This window comes from Pituophis catenifer, unplaced genomic scaffold (genome assembly GCF_029215685.1).
Source record: "Pituophis catenifer annectens isolate HBS135680 unplaced genomic scaffold, rPitCat1.0.hap2 SCAF_2, whole genome shotgun sequence".
NCBI lineage: Eukaryota > Metazoa > Chordata > Lepidosauria > Squamata > Colubridae > Pituophis > Pituophis catenifer.
Window position 1 is genome coordinate 243,474,188 of NW_027256882.1, and position 20,190 is coordinate 243,494,377.

At 43.0% G+C, this 20,190-nt stretch overlaps 1 protein-coding gene across 1 annotated transcript in view; it reads right to left on the reverse strand.

The window, feature by feature from the left end:
• The window catches only part of HSD17B4 (hydroxysteroid 17-beta dehydrogenase 4), a 67,036-nt gene that overhangs the window by 16,628 nt on the left and 30,218 nt on the right, over positions 1 to 20,190 (reverse strand). The window contains exons 15-18 of the mRNA XM_070935713.1: positions 19,269 to 19,340; positions 10,804 to 10,907; positions 10,190 to 10,255; positions 556 to 625 (exon numbers count right to left, since the gene is read on the reverse strand). Of these exons, the coding sequence (XP_070791814.1) occupies positions 556 to 625; positions 10,190 to 10,255; positions 10,804 to 10,907; positions 19,269 to 19,340 (312 nt within the window). The remainder of the gene's footprint in view (positions 1 to 555; positions 626 to 10,189; positions 10,256 to 10,803; positions 10,908 to 19,268; positions 19,341 to 20,190) is intronic.

The window sequence follows — 20,190 nt, forward strand, 5'->3', positions numbered from 1 at the left end:
CTCAATGTACTCAATATTTCTTTTAATGACTGTCTCTAATCTTGAAGAACAATAAAAATATATCTTTTTCAAACGGTTATTACTGTTATACATTTGAAACATTCTTTCTTTTTCTTTTTATTGCATTTTTACCATTAAACAAATCTTACATCTTATGCATAACTGCGACCATTTACATACCATAACATTCCAATTCAAATGCACTCTATACATTTTTACTATACATTTTAATTTTACTTCTATTTTGTCTACTTCTTTTCCATGTTTTTGTTCTCAATCCAGTTGTACCACTTATCCCATATTGCGTATATTCCAAAACTATTTGTCCTTTCAGTTCAATTGTTAAGAAACATTCTTTCATGCCTCTAAAAACACCACCGTATTTTACATAAGGGAAAAACAAAAGTAAATTACATTTTATACCAGGGAAAGAACACTGTTTGCAACAATTCAAACATTCTCACACTTAATTATATATATATATATATATTTAAAAATGACTTTTAAAAAAAAGCAATAGTCATTCATTTTCTTAGAGAAGCTACTCAAACTTACCTCCAAGGGCTGCAAACCCAGGCTCAATGTGCAAAGGATTCCAATCGCCACTAAGCCGATACAAGGCAGCCTACATAACAAAAATCATTTGAAAAACATGATCAACAAATAAATTAAAAGTTTACTTTTCTTTCTTGTGACTGAGAGCAGAATCTGCTCCAAAATGCATTCATTTGCAAAGCAGTCTACAGTTTTCATTTCCATACTGATAGAAAATAAAGCAACTAACATCATAAAACAAAAGTTGTTAAAAACACACAACAACAAATTTCAAGGAACAGAAGCTGAGCAGGAGGTGTCTGCCACAAGCCACATCACTGGTACTGTAATGTAACCAAACAGGCTCAATTCAGTTGTATTTCTTGGCACGACAATCAAGCCAGAATGAACACAGAATGGAAAGTCTTCTGTGTTTTCATCCTCCAGAACAGATTGATGCAGTGTGTGGAGTGCATGTCTCCTGATTTGGCTCAATGGGCTGGGGTGGTACATAGAATGAGAGATGGAGAAGGTTTCTATACAACTTTATTTTGAATCAACTACCCAACCACAACAATTTGTAAACAAACAAACAAACAAACAAACAAACTGAAGCATGTCATTTGAGGTACCAATTACAGTGTCAAAATCTGAGAGGAAGTTAATTCCAGTTCTGTTTTAATACTATTTAATACTATTACTTCTCCCTCTCTCTCTCTCCCTCTCCCTCTCTCTCTCTTCACAATGTTCAGCAAAGTAATAGTGTCTTATCTAACCTGAACTGGGGTCAGGAAAAAAGAAAAGCAGCCAAGAAAAGTAGAATCAGTTAATAGAGTAATTAGATGATCGTGCCCAAATCCTAGGGTTTCAGGCTACACAAAGAAGTTCCAAATCTTGGAACAAGGCAACATCAAGCCACTTCTGCATTATTGCAATGAAACCACATAAACATCATGAGATTGCTAACCATGAAACCCTGTTTGAAATAATCTTTGCTTTTGGATTCATAATAATCAGGAACCATCTCCTGTCCAAGGAGAATGATTAGTATTCATTGAATTTAGATTTGAAGAAGAGACCAAATGCTATTTGGAGTATGACAAATCTTAAGATTTCCTAAACCTTCAGATATATGAGTAATTTGTTTTTGTTTTTTGCTATAGGGGCTGGCACCTGGAAAATGAGTTTGCTATTGTTGCACACACAAACACGTGTGTGTGTGTGTGTGTGTGTGTGTGTGTGTGTGTGTGTGTGGTGTTTATGTGGGTGGAGGTATATAGTTGTACTAAATCCATATTTAAAAAGACACTTCAAAAACAAGAGGAATGCTCTAAATATCACCAACAGCAACATTTTGGATTCTTTTTCTTCTATGAAAACCTTTAGCATTTATGCCAATTTCTTTTCCACCTTCAGACTTCCCCTTTGGGCAGAGAATATTCTTTAGGCACATATTAATATTCTTTTTCCATAAGCTATATGTGCAACAAAACAAAACTTAAATTTATGCATCATGTTTCTTCCTGATAATCCAAATGCTGTTTGTTACTGCATATTTATATCTTTTCAGCTTAAGAATTGCTATTAATTTTGGAAAGCTAAGATTCTGGTTTTGCTGTATAAATTTTTGACAAGATGACTGACACATGAAAGAACTCAATAGGATCAAATCTGCAATGCTGTTAAGCTGTGAGGATCCAGAAGAATCACTTAAGTTCTTGCATGTGATTCTCCACAGTTCATTAAAAAAAAATCATATTACAGTACAGTAAGGTCAACGGCATCAGGATATATATTTACTAAATTCCACATCTGAATAAAAGAATTAATTGTAAATATAGTGACATAGTAACTTGGTCCAAAGAGACATATTCGGGCTATGTCTTTGATCTACAAACTGCACTGCCATTCAATGGAGGAAAATGGCAGTCCACCATATCTGGAGGTTGGCGAAGGCTGATGTACAGTTGTAGTGAACCTGCTCATCTGTTAGTATATGTTACTTTGCCATATAACTGAGACATTTGGGACTGATGGGGAGCAGGCAACAACCAGATGTTTCTTAAGGTAGAACTAGAGTTTATAAGAATGCAAGCGCACACACACTGATCATTTTGGGGAGAATGCTGAGCTCCTTTTTGGGGGTCACAGTTCATGGCCACTGCTTTGGCCTCCATGTCCCAGTCAGCACTTTCAAGTTGCTCACAGCAACAGATGGATATCTTCACCTAAGTGCCAATTTTTAATATTCGTTGTACCGGGGTGCCGACATTACCTCCCTCTTCCTAACAATTAATACCCGAAAACTCTCTCTTTGTAAGGTGTATTTGGGGGGATTAAACAAAGATGCAGGACTGTTTTAGAAATTCTGGTTTAAAAACCCTAAGTAAAAGAGCCTTGGTAGTACAGTGGTCTAAGGCACCCTGTTATTAAGCTGGTTATTAAGACCAGCTGCCTGCAATTACTGCAGGTTCAAATCTCGCCAAGGCTCAAGGTTGACTCAGCCTTCCATCCTTTCTAAGGTAGGTAAATTGAGGACCCAGTTTGTGGGGGCAATAAGCTGACTTTGTATAAATATACAAAAGTATGAAGGCTATTGCTTAACGCATTGTAAGCCGCCCTGAGTCTCCGGAGAAGGGTGGCATATAAATCAAATTAAAAAAAAAAAAAAAAATGCAAATATTCTGTCAAAAGAAAAAAGAAAAGAATGCAGAACTGTTCCAGAAGCACACAAGTCACTTTTTATAAATTGCTATGTACAACTTGGCTTCATTCGCTTGTTTATATCCTGCCTTTATTATTTTTGTAAATAACTCAACATACTGGTACCTAATACTCAGGGGTGGGTTGTACTTACCTTTACTACCGGTTCGCAATAGGGCCACGCGCATGCATGCGCAGAAGCTTCCTGATGACATCGGGAGCCTCCCGTCGGTTTTACTACCGGTTCTTGCGAACTGGTCCAAACCGGGACCAACCCACCACTGGTAATACTCGTCCCTTCTGGTAGTTTCCCCACTAAAGCAACTGTCAAAAGTCACCCAGCGGGCTTTCATGCCTAAGGTAGGACTAAAAATCACAGTCTCTGGGTATCTTAACCACTGGACCAAACTGACTTTCAAATTTGCAGCTTGCTTAGTTAATGTTCATACTTCCAAAAATCACTTTGCCATGGCGAATGAGCCTTTCAAATTCTTAGTTAAAAGTAATTTAAAGCACAGATAAAATTGGTGAAAGAGAACTGAAAAACAAAAGAAAGAAAACCCCCAGCAACTTTTGCATGTCTGCAACAATGGTATTTCCCTTCATTTTCAATATCATGTAAAAATGGATCTCTCTCTCTGGACCATGACAAAAATCAAATCATTAGGAGCAATAGACTGAAGTCAGTTGTGGTATGGTTGGATTGTTCTCCAATTAATAACAGAAACAGTCAAATTTTATTTCCTAACAATTTAGACGTTCTGCCAGATCAAAAATGGAAAGACAATATCCAGCCTGTCTGTAGCAATTTTTCAGTATTGCTAGCTGTCAACAATAAAGGTTACATGCAAAACTAACATAAATTGAAGCCAACAATACCATCATGCATTATTTTATGAATGAGAGAAAATGAACCAGTCTCTCTCTTAAGTAAAAATTGCTCTAATCAAATATATTTTCAAATCTGGAATAAAGCAAACATCGTAGTGGAATAGTATAGATAAATAATTAACAAAGCTAAATTGGAAGATTATGTAGATCCACCCACTGAATTCTTATCCCATTTCACTTCGTTAAAGAGCCATTCTGCCCTATCTGGTGGAGGATTAGAGTTCTCAAAAGAAGAAAACAGTGAACACTTTTTCTTGCAGTGTTTTTTTTTTTTATAAAAGCACTGAAAATTCTTCTCTTCCCTTAATTACAAAATATAACACATTATAGCAATGCAAGTGTACACGTGGCATTTTATAGAGCTCTTGATAATAAAAACTGAAAGAAGCTCTGTGGATGGGAGTATCAAGTGCACATTTTTCCCATTTATCTATTCTTGTGTGAACACCTGCGCAGAACTAGGTTCTCATTAACCTCTTGCTATCAATCTAAAACATACCTATGAAAAGCTACATTTACTGTAGCCAAATTCAAGTTAGTCCTGAATAAAATGATTAGGACTGTTATTTGACTTTCTGCTTCAGCACCAAATAGATTCAAAAATATTTATAGTAAAGAAGAAAATGTGTGAAAACTGATCTTTCTACTACATTCATAAAATAATACATATAAATGTCTTGAAGGTATCAAATATTTAAAGTTTAAAATAAAGCTCTTTAAAGTTTGGTATATATGGAGAGAAAAACTATCAGTAACTTCACACGCACACACACATATAAAAGGGAATGTTTGCTCTGAAAATTGATATAACAAGGGATGCTATAAAGATAAATTCTGTTGTCAAATATTAAACATTTGTGTAAGGGGAAAAAAAGCAATGGTCTGACAAATCCCTTAAGCTACAGTTTTATCCTCTATCATCTAGAAATCAACACACTGACCAAAGGACACTTTAAAAAAATCTCCAAGCTAGAATTAGGTCTGCCCTTCTGCAAGATTAATCCCTTACAAGATTATTTTCTATAATAACAAACAGCAGCACTGTGAATTAAGGCCAGCCCTCTTGTTTAACTCCATAACCCTATCAAAGAGCAGCTGAAATAGCAAGGGAAGAAAAACAGAAATAAAAGAACACCGAAGCATCCAAGGATGTGTAATTTGTGGAGGAAAAATCAATCTATGGCAAAAACAATATACACACATTTGCGGCATGTCATGTTACCAAATTAAAAGCAAATATTACAACCCACAGGTTTCACTTTGACAATGAATCTCCCTCCCCTTGAAGTTCAGCAAAACCTTGAGATATGGAAGAATAAGGAAGAAGAGAATTAAACTAAAGATGAGGTAATGAAACTGATGTTCAAAGCACATACATCCATGTTCTGAAAGTGCTTTTGTTTCCCTGAATCACAGATTCACAAGTATCCTTTTAAAATATTTAACAGGCACATATTTCTATTCATAAATTTCTGCTGTAAGAGATATAGTCTTGGGATGCAGCTGCTGCTGCTATTGAGTTGGCAAAAGATCCATTTGGTCTGTTAAGTCCTTTGAAATCTCCCTTCCTTTTATGTGACTAGGCTGCTGTCTGGATTCTTGGCTTTGCTGTTTGTTGCTATGCTATTCCACTGCTTGTTTATGCTTACTATAAGAACTGAAAACAAAGAGGCCACCATATGTAGAGCTGCTGAAGTGTCTCACCTCCTCCAATCTTTAATAATATACTTTATGCAGTATTTTAATATCCAGCACAATTCAATGCAATTACAGTAAGAGATGTAATAACAGAGGCCAAACTGACCCCAGATTAGGAATAGTATGAATTGTACAGGACACCAATAAATAAAGCCTAGAGGTAGGAACATTGAACTGGCTGAAAAATGGTACCTACTAATGGAACCTCCTATACAAGTATCTCCTGGTTCTTTTCTAAGCATGGGTTCAGTGGCAGTGCAAAGGTGTTCATGTGTTTCTAAAACAGAGAAATTCTCTGTATGTACCTTTGTCTCAGTAAAGGTGTTGTGGCCCACCAGCGGCCAGCAGAGCTGACAGCAGATTTGGACAGTGAGAAAGTTGGGGAGGAATGTGGGGCAGTCCTGGAGTCTGGGGAAGGCTCAGACGAGGGCCCTGAGTCGGAGGCAGAGAGGGGGCCAAGGCCATCTGATAGTTCTTTGCTGCCTCCGGAGTCCAACATCAGCGAGGCAGAAGAACAGTGTGAGCCTGTTCCCAGTGTCCATGTGCAATTAAGAAAACAGGGTCGACTTGGGAGTAAGGCTTGGAGATGATTCACCCTTCCCATAAGACATAAAAGAGAAGCGAACAGGACATGAGCTTTTGCAGGAAGCAATTAGTTCATCTGGCCGATTCAAGATTTGAAACTTCCATTTGTGACTCTGTGCCAAGTTTGGCCTTGCTCTGTGTCTAGAAATTAGCTTTTTGACAGCGTTCCATGTGAGATAGGTGGGTGTTAATAACCTTCCTCTGAAAGACTGCAGGCTCAAAATTGCAGGCTGTAAATTACTTTCATTTATGAATTAAAGAAGTTTGCCAGGACTAAGTTTGTGCTGTTTAATTTCTAAGGAAGCCTAAGTCAAGATAAAAGGTCCTTTCACATTGACACAAAGATGTAGTTCTGTATGTCCGTCCTGTTCAATATATAGAGGTGCAGCTATTGATAGATCCTTTCAATCTCTTTCATAATCTTCTCCACCAAGAATCATTTAAAAACTATTGCAATGCTGAGTTTGAATTGCTCTATTGTAGAGTAAAGAAGATGGCATTGAAGAAGAGGCGGGAAAACCATTCCCAAGAGCCCGAGAAGGAAAATTTAGATTGAATCTATCACATGTAGAAAGTGTACTCAAACTTCTCAGCCACCTTCCCTATTTACCCTGTTATTAAAAAAGGAAGAAGGAGAAGCTCAATCAACTTGCAAGATGATTTTACTATACCCATTCTGAAAAAAAATAGTTTTTAGCTTTGTGTGAAGTTTATTTCTTGATATTGTCTGCCTTGTAGCGTTGACATCTATGTTGTATTATTATACAAATCTGTATTCAATCTTAAGAAGAGCATCCAATATGACAGGATATTTGGACCATCCTGATGGGGGAGGTGCTCCACCTTTAGACCTGAGGGGAGGTTGAACTGCCCTCTTTAGGGCTGGTGCATAATTTGAGGAATCTTGTCAGATTTATAGTTCCAGCTCAAGGAGGAGGTGAGTGAGGGCAGCTGGCTGAAACCAATTTAGGAGATAGTGTTTGTTTTCTCTGGACATTGTTTTTGTACTGTGTGGAATTGTTTTATTTAAATGCTATATATTGTATCCTGCCCAGAGTCATATTGGAGTTGAACAGTTCCTACATTTAATAAATAAATAAACTTCTAACAAAGACTTAAAAAACCCTATTCTTACAAAGCAGAATGACAAAAGATTGAAGCTGAACAGTGAAAGTGTTACACAACAAATTTAAGGGCAAAACTGTTGAAAATTCAGTATTTAATGGAATCTTGGATGTGCTTTATAGCAAAGTCCTTGGTGCTTTCTTCTCCTAGGCTGAAGTTGTTACCTAGTTGGCTAATGAAATGTCTAGAGGAAAACAACCAAACTCAGAAAACACCAAGCACCCCAAAGCTCAATTCTGAGCTATACATATTCTTTTCTAGTGGTTTATAGTACATATTGAGAAAAAACTGCAATCCTAATAAAAATGCCTTTTTAGGTACTAGCTTCAACCAGCTTTAGGAATGTTGTGTATATTCCAATATATTTGTATAACTACAACAGCTGAAATATAATTAATTCTTAAACATGGATAGAGATATTTTATCAATCAACACTTACTAGGTCAATTTACAATATTTGCACAATAAGTGGTGAAAGAATCAAACAGAAAGGAATTAATATATATATATATATAAACTGAGAATATATCATTGTTATATCCGTCATTAATACCGATATATTTTGTATTCTGAGGAAAAAAATGGAATTAAAACTCCATTAGGTTAACCTTGGAGGAATACAGAACATTACATGTGTTACCAATAACACAACTGTTGTCTCAAATGGCTGCCTGTGGTCCTTGCTGTTATTCTTTGCCACCATTTATTTTCTCCTCACTGACTTCCAGTGATAGGAGTTTCTGAAAATTGATTTCTTATTAACCCTTTTCCAAAAGTGATCACATACAGATAAAGAGATAACTCCCAATAGGAAAACGAATCCCTTGACAAAATATTTATCTTTTTGTTGATTTAAAACGTCATTCTGATAAGTGGCAGTACTGAGAAGCAGCTTTTAAATTCTGTAGTCAGAGCATCCCCTTGTGGGACTGAAATGGGTATGTTCATCGGTTCACAAATTGTTAACAATTAAATGCTTTTAGATTTAGTTTAATCTTCTGTCAACACTTTTGCTTGATGCAAAGATTAAACAGAAGAAAACACACTTGAAAGAAGTTCACGTTACAAAGAAACAACGGGAAGAGTAGGGAAAAAAAGGCAGCATTTGCTCTTCGTGGCTGAAAAAAAATTCTCTTTTAAAATGAGAAAGAGAGAGAGAGAGAGGGAGAGGGAGAGAGAGAGCGAGAGAGAGAGAGAGAGAGAGAGAGAGAGAGAGGGAGAGAGAGAGAGAGGGAGGGAGGGAGGGAGGGAGGGAGGGAGAGATTTAAAGAAAAGGACCTCAGGCTTCTGATGTGACAGCAACCCCTGCTACCTCCATCACTCTCTCTTCATGCTTTCCATGCTTATGTCAGTTGTGACAGATGATGGGGATTTTCAGTATAGAGTGAATGCAAGAAAGGTTTTGACAATGACACAAACATCTGCCTAAGAACATTTCCTTCATCCTCTGACTCCTTCTGTGTCTCTGGGTATGACTGAGGCAAAGAAAGAAAGACTAATTCCTGCCAATAGTTATTCAGCCATATATTAAAAAAGTGCACTGTGAATAGTTAAAGTCTCTGCTGTTAATATCAATGCCATGGATAAAATATGGTGCAGATGAAATCCTAGATTTTCCTAATTCAGAGAGTTGTATCTTTTCTCATTCCTGGGGGAAACCCTGGATTCAAATTTGCTTTCCTTCATGGAAGATCGCTCTGTGACTTTGGGCCTGGCCTACCCCAGAGGGTTGTTTCTGAGGCACTTATTAAACAAAGGAGATTGTTAGAACTGTATCCGACATCCAGCTTCTGGGGAAAGGTGGTGTACTAATCTAAAAAAATAAATAAACAATACAACCATATTGTCCTTTAAAATGAGCAAGTCCTTAAATAACACACTGCAGTACATCAACAAAAATGTCTGGATATACAGGTAGTTCTCAACTAACAACAGTTAATTTAGTGACTGTTCAAAATTACAATGGCACTGAAAAATGTGACTTATGACTATTTTTCACAGTTACGAAGTTTTGCAGCATCCCCACGAACATGTGATCAAGGTTCAGCTGCTTGGCAAGTGGTTCATGTTTATGACCATTGCTATGTTCCAAGGTCATGTGATCCCCTTTTGTGACCTTCTGACAAGCAAAGCCAATGGGGAAGCCAGATTCACTTAACAACCAGATTACTAATTTATCAACTGCAGTGATTCACTTAACAACTGTGGCAAGAAAGGTCGTAAAATGGGGCAAAACTCACTTAACTAATGTCTGATTTAACAACAGAAATTTTGGGCTCAATCATGGTCATAAGTTGAGGACTACTGTACTTCATATATGGACATACCCTAAATAGGACTCTCTTAGATGTGAATATTTTTATTTAAAGAACAAAGTTCTATTAATGGATGTTTAAGGCATGTTTTAAAAAGCATTGGGGAAGGGGGATGTTTGCAGTAGAATACAAGACCTAAGTTAGTCCAAGACCCTAATGGATTCAAGCAGTTAGCTACCAGCTGGTACTGCTCATAAACTCTGTATTGCAAAATTATAAAAATCATTAATTGACTCCACTAATTTAGTAGTAACTTAGTATTTCTAAAAAATATGAACTGAGACTCATCATAAGAAATTGTACAGAAGAAACTTTTCTCTAAGAAGTAAAGTATTTACCTGATCTACTGTAGTGGCATCAGTGATTACAACATCTGGTGGCCTCTTGGGGGCCTCCACTGTGACCTAAAAGAGAGGAATGAATAAATGAATATAGAAGAAAGAAAGAAAGAAAAAGATTCTTTTTCTTTATGAAATGTTGGATGTTTGATAATTTTACACAAATTGCTGAACTCTGAAGTTTTAACTAGAGTGGACAGTTTCTCAGGTAGAGTTGTGCAGTTGTACAGAAAATGACAAGAGGTAGTACTTAGAATATAGATTCCAGAGGGCAACCAATTGGTCATTAGGTACACTGCAAAATCTTAAACTGAGGTAATAATATATCAAAGTAAAATCAATTCAATTCAAAGATCAGCAACCTGACCACCCTCCCTAAATAGCAAATGTTGCCAGGGAGTTTACTTGCAGTGCCTACCATCACAACCAATGAAATAGATATGTTTTGAGAGACTGATGGTAGGGAGCATATTACAAGCTGAACAGAACTTAGTGTTGAAAAAAAATCAACTTCCAAGTGAGTGAACTGAATTCAGGGAGTAATTACTTTTATGACTGTTAAGTAATTGGCAGTACATTTGAAATTCAGTAGCCTAACACAAAACTCATATTACCTTGGCTTTCTCAGATGATCGCTTTCCACCAAATCCTCCAGCTCCAATAGCAAAGACAGAGAACTGATTATAGCACAAAAGATCCTTTCCATGGTATGTGTGTACTAGAGAGGATGAGAAAGCCAAAAAAGATGCCTTTTTAAAATTTAATTTTAACCTTGTTTTTTTTTTTTTTAAAAAAAAAATGAATAGAGTGGCTTGGGTGTAATAGACTTTTCAAATGAGCCTTGGTAGTACAGGGGTTTAAGGCACCCTGTTATTAAGCTGGTTATTAAAACCAGCTGCCTGCAATTACTGCAGGGTTTGAATCTCGCCAAGGCTCAAGGTTGACTCAGCCTTCCATCCTTTCTAAGGTAGGTGAAATGAGGACCCAGTTGTGGGGGCAATAAGCTGACTTTGTATAAATATACAAAAGGATGAAGGCTATTGCTGAGCACATTGTAAGCCGCCCTGAGTCTTCGGAGAAGGGCGGTATATAAATCAAATTAAAATAAAATAAAATAAAATAAAATAAAGGTAGAAACCTAAAATCATTGCGAGACCATTAACTTTGCTGAAGGTTCAATCTGGAAACTGAAATATTCACGTGCTTTGAGCTTGTATTATTTTTCTATATTGTTTTGAAACTGATATAACTATGACACTAAAATGATTGATGATTCTTAGAGATGTGTTTGCTATCTTGGATTCTATCATTGGCATATGGAATATATCATTCATGACTAGAGCTATGAATGAACTGAGTATTGGGTGAGCTAGTTATAAAACACTAGAAGGGGAAGACTGGCTTTTATTTTACAACACTGATAGGCATAAATCTGGCTTATGGCTCAGGAATTCTGGGAATTGAAGTTCATAAGTCATAAAAGGACCATCATTCCCCATCCCTGGCATAAGTAATATGTATAGCAGATGCTGGTTCATTATAGTATTGAGTTATATTGTATTATATACATGAGTTCAGGGTTTTTTTTAGTTCAGTGAAGGGGAGAAGAATGAACTAGTTATTTCTCTGTCCTCAGAGGGAAGATAAGGAGGACATGACTGTTCTGGCAATGTCCAGTACAAGGACTGGACTAGGATAAATTAGAATTATTATAGGTTTAGTTTAAATTTAATAGGATTTTTAACCAAAGTCACTTTGTTTTTCTGATACTCCCAGGATCTTACTTATTGACTCCATCGAGCTAGAAATGACAAATTTCACCCCATTCATTTCAGATGACAACCTCAACTTAGAACCACAATTGAGCCCAAAATTTCTGTTGCTAAGCAAGACATTTTTCAAGTGAACATTGCCCCGTTTTATCACCTTTCTTGCTACATTTGTTAAGTGAATCACTGCAGCTGTTAAGTTAGCAACAATAAGTGAATCTGGTTTCCCTATTAACTTTGCTTGTCAAAAGGTCGCCAACGATGATCACATGACCCTGGGACACTGCAACCATCATAAATATGAGACAGTTGCTAACCATCTGAATTTTTAACATGCGACCACAGGGATGCTGCAATGGTTGTGTGAAAACTGGTCATAAGTCACTTTTTTCAGTGCTGTTGTAACTTTGAACAGTCACTAAATGAACTGTTGTAAATCAACGACTACCTTTATTACTCTATTTCTAGCTCTTACGTCAAGGGTTGGCATGTTCAATTAAAGCCCTACAGAGCTAATATTTTGGGACAGCTGAACATCCCTAGCACATCTAGAGGAATTTAAATTACATAAGGCTTTTCTATATGCACTATCACTCCTCCCTCTGAGATCGGGAAACTAGCTATTGGTGAATATACAATTTTGTTTCTATAACATTTTTGGTTTTGAATTTTTTTATTTTATTCTGGCCAGACTATTTACATCAACTGGATTAAGACTTTATTCTACCCATTTGTTAGAATGGACGTTGTCTTACCTGAACGTCCCTTTTCTGGGCGCTGCGTACACTATCCATGCATGGGTTAATCCTTCAGTGCTTGGCAAACAACTGAGTGAAAACAAAAGACTTTTCCTCCCCTTTCCGGCTCCCAAGCCACGCCTCTGGTCCCATGATCCCCCAGTCTGAACGAAGGCGCAGCAGACAAGAATCCACACTATGAGTAACTTATAAACTCAACTTTATTAACTCAAATTAACGTAATGAAAAAAGAAACTAGTCTCAGTCATAAACAGGGGGCAGGCAGCCCTGACGGGCGGGATATGGATAGTGTACGCAGCGCCCAGAAAAGGGACGTTCAGGTAAGACAACGTCCATTTTCCTGGGCGCTGCTCCCACTATCCATGCATGGGATATACCCAAGCTTAAACTCCCTGGGTGGGAAGCTGACTGCCTCCAGAGTCCTCCTCCATCAACACTTTCTGCAGTACTCTGCGGCCAAACGATGCCTCAGCCGAGTTGAACGCATCGATCTTGTAGTGGCGGATGAACGGTGTGAGGGACGACCACGTCGCAGCTCTGCAGATGTCCACGACCGAGGCTTGGGTGGCCCAGGCCGCCGTGGTGGCCGCGCTGCGAGTCGAGTGCGGTAGAATTCTGCCGGGGCCCGGTTTGGAGTTCAGGTCATATGCCAGGGCGATGCAGGCCTTGATCCATCTGCTGACCGTAGCTGCTGATATCTTCTGACCCCTGGACTTCGGGTTGAAGGAGACCAGGAGACCCTCAGTACGGCGGAAGGGAGCGGTCCGTCGGATGTAAGTGCGAATGGCGCGTCAAACGTCTAGAGTGTGCCACCTCTTTTCTCTGGGGTCATGAGGTGAGGGGCAGAAATCTGGCAGAATGAGCTCCTGGGCTCGGTGGAACCACGAGTTGACCTTCGGGATAAAGGCAGGATCCAGGCGTAGTGTCACGGTGGAGTCGTGGAAAATACACAAATCTTTGCGGACTGAAAGGGCCGCTAGCTCTGAGACTCTCCTCGCCGAGGTGATCGCCAGCAGGAAGGTCACCATAAATGATAGGTACTTAAGAGAGCTCGAGTTTGGGGGCTCGAATGGGGGCCTGGTCAGCGCCCGTAAATCAAGAGGTAGATCCCATGAAGGGTAACGGTGTACTGTGGGGGGTCGCAGGTTGGTGGCCCCATGCAGAAACTCCTTGATGCGCGGGTGGTGCGCGAGGGATTGGTACGGAGCGCATGCGATGACTGTTGACAACGCCGCTGTCTGTCTTTGTAGGGTTGCCGGGGCCAGGCCTTTGTCTAGGCCAGCTTGTAGGAACCGCAGAATGTCCCGAATAGTAGCTGATGTGGGGTCGATATGCTGGTGGGCGCTCCAGCGACAGAACCCCTGCCATGATGACTCGTAGATGCGGGTCGTAGACGGACGCCTAGCCGCCTGGATAGTGGCAACTACCTCGTCTGGCAGGTTATCCTTCTTCAGGATGACCCGTTCAAATGCCAAACGGCTAATTGCAGCCACTGGGGCTCTGGATGCGTGACTGCTCCTTGGCACAGAACGAGCTGCTGTGGTGGGATCACCCATGGCTGTTCCACGGACAGTGCCACCAGGTCGGCGAACCATGGTCTCCGGGGCCTGTTCGGGGCTACCAGGAGTAGGTCTGCTTTTTCTGCCAGTAGCTTTCGGATGAGACGCGGGAGCTGCGGGACTGCGTACAGGAGACCCTCAGGCCACCTGCAGCGCAGCGCATCATGGTCCTCCGCTTGCGGTGTCGGGTAGCGAGATATGAAGCGGGGGAGTTGAGCGTTGGCCGGGGTTGCGAAGAGGTCTACCACCGGGTTTCCGAAGCGCGAAGCGAGTTCTCGAAACAGCTGAGGGTGGAGCTGCCATTCCGCTTGATCTATTGTTTCGCGGCTGAGCCAGTCCGCCCTCACATTGGTTGCCCCCGAAATGTGGTCTGCTCTGATAGAGAGAAGGTGTCTCTCTGCCCAGCTGAACAACTCCGCGGCCTCCCGCATCAGGGCACGGGACCTTGTGCCCCCCTCCCTGTTGACGTGCGCCTTGGCCGAGATGTTGTCGGTCAGGATTAAGATGTGATGCCCCTGCACTGTCGGCTGGAAGTTGCGCAGTGCCAGTCTGATCGCCCGAAGCTCTACGAGATTGATGCTGCATTGCCGTTCTTGAAGCGACCACTGTCCTTGCGTGACTAGGTTGTGGAGATGGGCTCCCCACCCCCGAAGGCTGGCGTCGGTGGTGAGTATCAAACGGTCCGGCTCTAGGAAGCTGGACCCCTTGAGGAGCGCTGGCGATGTCCACCACCTGAGGGACCGGTGGACCTGGAGAGTGAGGCGAACTTTCTTTTGGGAGTTGGCCCTTCCCGTTCGCTGGAAGGGAAGGAGGAACCACTGCAGGGGTCTCGAATGTCTGCGTGCCCACGGTACGATGCCAAAGCAGGATACCATCTTCCCGAGGAGGCTTGAGAGGTGGATCAGGGCAACTCTCCTCCTCGTCAGGATCTGCAGGATCAGAGTTCGGATGCTCTGGACTCTGTCCGGTGATAAGAATACTTGGCCGCTGGACGAATCTATCACCGCCCCTAGGTGAAGAAGCCTGGTGGTGGGCTGAAGTTGACTCTTTGCAAGGTTTATGGTGAAACCGTGATCCTGGAAGATCTTCATCACCATCTTCATGTCTCTGGAGGCCTGGTCGAGTGTGGACGACAGGACCAGAATGTCGTCCAGGTAACAGAGCACCCGGATCAGGACGGCTCGGAGCCTGGCCGCCACCACCGCTACCAGTTTGGTAAAGGTGCAGGGGGCCGACGAGAGTCCAAATGGCATCGCACGGTATTGGTAATGCCGGCCCGCATACTCGAACCTCAGGTACCGACGGTGATGCGGGTGAATGGGCACGTGCAGATAAGCCTCCCGGAGGTTGACCAACTGAAGGAAGTCGCCCTGTCTCACCCCCGCTATGATGGACTTGAGGGAGTGCATTTTGAACCTGCGGTATTGAACGGACAGGTTCAGACGCTTTAGATTGAGTATAGCCCTCCAGCCCCCGGAGTTCTTGGGTACCAAGAAGAGGGTTGAGTAGAAACCTGAGCCCCACTGGCTGTGCGGGACCGGCTCTATGGCTTCGACCTCCAGGAGGTGGGCAATCTCCTGTGACATTAGGTCCTGAAGCTCCGAGGATCGAGGGGTTGGGCAACGGACGAACCGGTGGGGCGGCTGACCGGAAAATTCGATGGATAATCCTGAAGAGATCGTACGCCTTACCCAAGAGTCCGAAGTCGAGCTGGCCCATTGTAGATGGAAGAGGGTGAGCCTTCCCCCTATGGGTCCCGTGGGCCTGGAGTCATTTTCCCCTTCTGGCGGGCTTAGGGCCGGCTCCACGGAAGTTGCGCTTAGGCTGCTGTTGTCGTCCTCGGTCTCGGAACTGCTGCCTGTCGTGAAATCTGTCTCCCCCCTGGTATTGGGAGCGATGAGAGGAGGACCCCCTGGGTCTGGCGCCGGCACGAAAGGGCTACTGGAGCGGGTAAGGTGTGTATCTGCGTTCCTGGCGCCGATATGTTGAGGGGAGGATCTTCCTCTTGTCCTTCCCCTCAATCAGCATGGGCTCCAGCGCGGCTCCGAACAGCTCTGGTGCCTTGTATGGCGCGGCTGCCAACTTCCACTTGGCTTTGAAGTCGGCCTTCCAGGGCCGGAGCCAGAAGAGCCTCCTAGCTGTCAGGGTTGAAGCCAGAGCTCTTGAGGCAAATTTGGCTGCGTTCAAAGAACCGTCGGCTGTGTATTCTGTAGCAGCTATTATCTTATTTAGATCTTGATGCAGTCTGGTGTCCTCAGGGGGAAGCCTGTCCTGTAGATGCCGGAGCCAAATGAGTGACGCTCTGTTGAAGAAGGAAGTTGCCGTTGCCGATCTGATCGCCCAGCCTGCAGCCTGATGTGCTTTGCGGAAGGCCCACTCCATTCTCTTCTCCTCCGCCTTAAGCGTGTCCAGAGGGTCAGTGGAGATCAGCGAGCTGGAGGCTAACGCTGCCACGGGCTGGTCTACTGAAGGGAGCGCCAGAAGGTCCTCTAACTCTGGGGCTGAGCAGTAGAGTTTTTTATCTAGGTTGCTAGGTGTTGCCAGCGAGGCCGGCTGGCCCCAGGGATTCTGGATCACATCCGCAAACAGCTGAGGGCAAGGAATGTAGTCCTTTTGCGGTTTTGAGGATTTGAAGAGCGCGTCGTGAGGGCCCACCGTTGAGGGGGTAGCGGCTGTGACGTCCCCTGGCACTCCCAGGTTCGTTGTAAGTCTAGCCTTGTGGAGTAGGGACTTGAATAGGGCCGGGCGAAAGAGGCCTGTGAATGCCGGTGTGTCCGGTGCTAGGCCCTCATCCTCTGATAACTCCATCTCCTCAGGGGCCTCCTCCGCTTGGTCTGATTCCTCAGACGAGGATTCTTGGCCCTGTACTGGGAGAGGATGGGACTGGAGCTGGTGTTGCCGTGCCTGGGCAGGTGCGGCCTGTCCAGGTGTCTGAGTTGCCTGCTGCAGGGTTGCAGAGAAGAATGACGACAGTGCAGCCGAGAACATGGCCTGAAAGTCCATTGGGGCTGCTATTCCTGGCCCCCCCTGAAGCCGAGGGTCTGCCCTTGATGGCGTTGAACTTGCTTCAATGGCCCGATATATGATGAGCTGGTGAGGGGCCCCTTGGAGTCTCTGGTCCGGCCCCTGAGCCTGCCTCGAAGCGGGGTGTGATGAGGCCCGCCCTGGGGAAATCAGGAGTTCTTGGGGTCACTGCAATGTCTGACACACTTGCAACTCCTGGCTCTGCCTCTCTCGGAGGGGCGTGAGTGGCCTCCAAAGGCGCAGGCTCTCTGGATGAGGACTCTGAGGCTGCCTTGTGCGCCTTCTCCCACTGTCATTCCAGAGCATTGTATCTCCTTAGGGCGTCTCTATTCTGGAACGGTAGGGAGCCCTCTGAAGCCGCCCTGCTGGCAGAGCTCTCATGCCTCTTCTTTGATTTATTTTCCCCCCCTTTTGACTCCTTGCGCGGGGGGGGGGGTGAGCTCTAGCTCCATATCTGAGGATGGAGGGGAGCGAGACATAACTGCAGCCGCTAGGTTCTTCGGGCAGGCCCCTTGCCCTGTAGCTCCACAAGCCGAGGGGTAATCTCTTCAAAAAGAGCCTCGAGCTAGGCCAGAACCACTCCTCAGAAGGTGGGGGCGAGGTGGATTGATTGCCCCCTGCGGGCGTGGGGCGGAGTCTGCGCCCGCCCCGATGGCCGATGGGGGCGTAGGCTGATGAGTCTGGCCAATCTGGCGGCCCGAAGGTCCCCCAATATGGCGCTGGCACGTGAGGAGGCCTGTGCCCGACTCAGGCAACGGACTTACAATGGCGGCCCGAGGGTCCGACCAAACGCCGCGCCACTGCCTTGGTGGGAGCTCGTTCCTGGAATTTGCCCTTCCTAGCACAGGGGGGGGGCTGCCAAGCTCTCTGGTGCTCCGCTGCGCCTTGCGCTGATGCCCCTAAGCCGGTGAGGCGAAATCGCTCCTGGGGGGGGGGGTGTTGTTTAGGCGAGCCGAGCAGTTTGAAATAGGCGGGTTGCTCAAAGCCCACCGGCCAGCTGGAGGGGCGCATTTCGATCGCTGCAGCAGCGCCGCGGGAAGATATGCCGGTTTAAAATTCAGGAGGTGGCCAAGCGAGCGGCGTGGGCGCGATGCTCTGCTCCCCCCCCTTCCAGCTGGTGATTGCTATTCACTCCGAGAGCAAAGTAAACCGCGAAAGGGAATCTATTCAAAATTAACAAAAAAGCCTAATCGCCCTAAGGAAAGGGAAGAAAGAAATTGGAAGAGTAATAAAGAAAAAAAGGAGGAAAACCCCACAGACTACTGTACTTTTAAGAAACCTGTGGAGCTCCAAAAATCACTACAGTGTTTGCCAGCAACTGAGTGAAGACTGGGGGATCATGGGACCAGAGGCGTGGCTTGGGAGCCGGAAAGGGGAGGAAAAGTCTTTTGTTTTCACTCAGTTGTTTGCCAAGCACTGAAGGATTAACCCATGCATGGATAGTGGGAGCAGCGCACAGGAAAATTTGTAGTTTGTTTTCATTGCTCATTTTAAGATTGCAAAAAGCTATTGTAGGAACAACTGAAAGGAATTGTAAAGGTATTTTAAAACAGTACAGTAGATGACTTTTAAAATATATCTACAAATATATAGGGTTATGAGTGAAAACAAGAAGAATGTTTAGGTGAGGTAAGAGGAGCTAGGCTTCAATATGCCTTCTAAAATTTTGGACTTCGTAACTGTAAGTTTTCTTTTATATGAACACACACATCACTACTTTTTCAGATTATTACCTAGAATTGTAAAATTGAAAGAGCCACAATATTACATTGTGGAAATGAAATGCTATGGTTTGGAAAAGCCAGGCAAAACTGAAGCTTCTGATTAAACTGAGGGTTTCCAATTCATTTTATATAACTTTCCCCTGAGATGACTTCCGGGCTTCCAAGTTATCATCAATGAATTTTCAGGGTAGTTTCTATCCCAACCTTTCCAGCTATTTATCCATCACAAAATCCAAGAAAATTACCATCTAAGAGTATAAGAGCTCCTGAGCCTTTATCAAGAATGTCAGCAATAGTGGCTTGTGAAGTCAGTTTTCCTAAAATGTAAAACAAAATAATAATTAATTTAACAATAATTTAGCAATAATTTAACAAAATTGGATGACAAATAAAGTTGGATGACAAATAATGATAAATAAATACTCAAAAAAAAAACCCAACCATATATTTTTCTATTTTCTTCACAGAGTATCAATGATTATTATTAATACAGCACAGAGTCCAAAAACATGACATGTGGAGGCAAAAATTCAACGTGCGGAGACCAAAAATGTGATGCACGAAAGCCAAAAATGCGACACATAGAGGCCAAAAATGCAACACGTAGCGGTGGCGATGGACTGTGGTGAATCCCGCAGCCTGGAACAGTTGATTGGCAGTATTCTGGGAGGCCGATCTAACTGCCAATCAGCTGCTCGTGCTGAATCAGGCTGCGATAACGTGCTGAAGCTGACCAGGCTGTTTGCTGTTTGTTGCAAGGACGCTAGCCAGATGAATACTGATGGATGCTGGTAGGCAGAGACAGGATTTTTTTCTTGTTTTCCTCCTTAAAAACTAATGTACATCTTTTACTCCGGAGCATCTTATACCCCGAAAATACAGTAACTTTATTTGAACCAAGGACATTTGAGGCCAACAACCAAGTACAGTCAAGAGGGCAAGTGCAACCATGTGACTGAAGCCCCAATACTTTTTCACTTCCATTGTGATACATATAAAAAGCAGGCAGGGTTTCAACTGGAGAGTGGTGGCAATCATTTGAACAGTTTGGCCCCCTTGCATGCAAAAGGAGTATCCTTCTGCACAAAAACACTAACTCATCCTACAAAAACCTAGTCTTCAGAAATGTTGGGAGTTTTCACTTCCATTATTTCTAGGTAGCACGGA